The 1,351-nt window shown below is 33.7% G+C and overlaps 1 protein-coding gene across 1 annotated transcript in view; it reads left to right on the forward strand.

Annotated features, from left to right (window-relative positions):
- The first annotated feature begins 883 nt into the window (after window positions 1-883).
- Window positions 884-1,351, forward strand: part of LOC110026401 — a 15,873-nt gene continuing 15,405 nt past the window's right edge. Inside the window, exons 1-2 of the mRNA XM_020727320.1 lie at window positions 884-1,076; window positions 1,168-1,348. Of these exons, the coding sequence (XP_020582979.1) occupies window positions 909-1,076; window positions 1,168-1,348 (349 nt within the window). The 5' untranslated portion in view covers window positions 884-908. The remainder of the gene's footprint in view (window positions 1,077-1,167; window positions 1,349-1,351) is intronic.

Genomic DNA, 1,351 nt, shown 5'->3' on the forward strand with positions numbered 1-1,351 from the left:
GTTATATATGTTAAAGTTTCAATTTTGATATTTTCAGTAAGCATTTTTCCTAATAACTGAAATCTCAACGATTCACACCTTAGGCAAAAATTTGTTCTTTGAGGTCATTTTTTCTTAGCTTCTATGGATCTGGCTTAATTATTTCCTAGTTGTCTCATGAAGTTCATAGGAAGGACGCTAGTTATGGGCTTCTAATATTTATTTATTAGTATGTTTCTTTGATTTAACTGAAGAAGAGCAATCCCCCTCTAATGCAACACATTCTACATGTTATTATATGATGGAGAAGAACAATCCCCCTCTAATACAACCCTTGTTCCTTAGCTATTAATGGAGCACCCTAATTACCATGAAATGAAATGTAAATGGAAGGAAATGAAATGAAAACTGAACAAATGAAATTAATTATAAAGTAAAATATAACCATTTCATTTAATTCATGGTCGTTTTGCTACGAAATGAAATGTCAGTGGTTGCATTATGTTTCTAATGTTTCTTTGTTTGCTTAAATACTTCAAGAAATCCTCGTAGGTACCTAATTCATAGAAATTTATGGATGTTATATCATGAATAGAGATGGTTTAAATAAGCAAATAAAATAAGATAGTTCATGCTATTTCATACCAGAGAAAGTCATTTTTCATATTTACATTTCCCAAAGTAGATATTTACATTGTTCTTTTCGTTTTATGATTTTTTTTGTTATGAAAAGAAACATTTTATGCCTATCCATATATCTGACAGAACTCAATGAGTAAAGCTAGAATGGCTGTAACATCGGCCATGTGGGATAGAGAAGTTACTATAATCTCTGTGATTTATGTGTAAGGGAGGTTGAGGTGAGAAATAGACCCACTACATTTTTTAACAAAGAAGGGTGGGGAAATATTTTAGTTAAATTCAAAGAAATGACTGGAAGAGATTACGATCGCATGAAAATGAAGAACAAATGGGACCAGTTAAAGAAGGATTGGAAACTATGGAAAGAACTAAAACAGGGATCAACAGGAATGGGCTGGGATCCTGTTAAGCGCACAATAGATGCACCAGAGGAATGGTGGGCTGAAAAACTACAGGTACGTAATTTAATCTTTTTACTTTATGTTTAATCTAATTTCGCATTGACCTAACACTACTTTATTAATGCACATTTGTTATTTATAACAGGCAGTACCGTCAGCCAAAAAATTTAAATTCGTTGGCATTGATCCAGTAATGGAGGAAAAACTAGATGGAATGTTCACTGGGGTTGTCGCTACAGGAACTCATGCGTTTACCCCAAATGATATAGGGTTGAGCAGCTCAGTTCAAGAGATGGATACCGTGCAGATAGGTGATTCAGGAGACCGCC

This window comes from Phalaenopsis equestris, unplaced genomic scaffold, assembly GCF_001263595.1.
Source record: "Phalaenopsis equestris unplaced genomic scaffold, ASM126359v1 Scaffold000372, whole genome shotgun sequence".
In the NCBI taxonomy this organism is placed as follows: domain Eukaryota; kingdom Viridiplantae; phylum Streptophyta; class Magnoliopsida; order Asparagales; family Orchidaceae; genus Phalaenopsis; species Phalaenopsis equestris.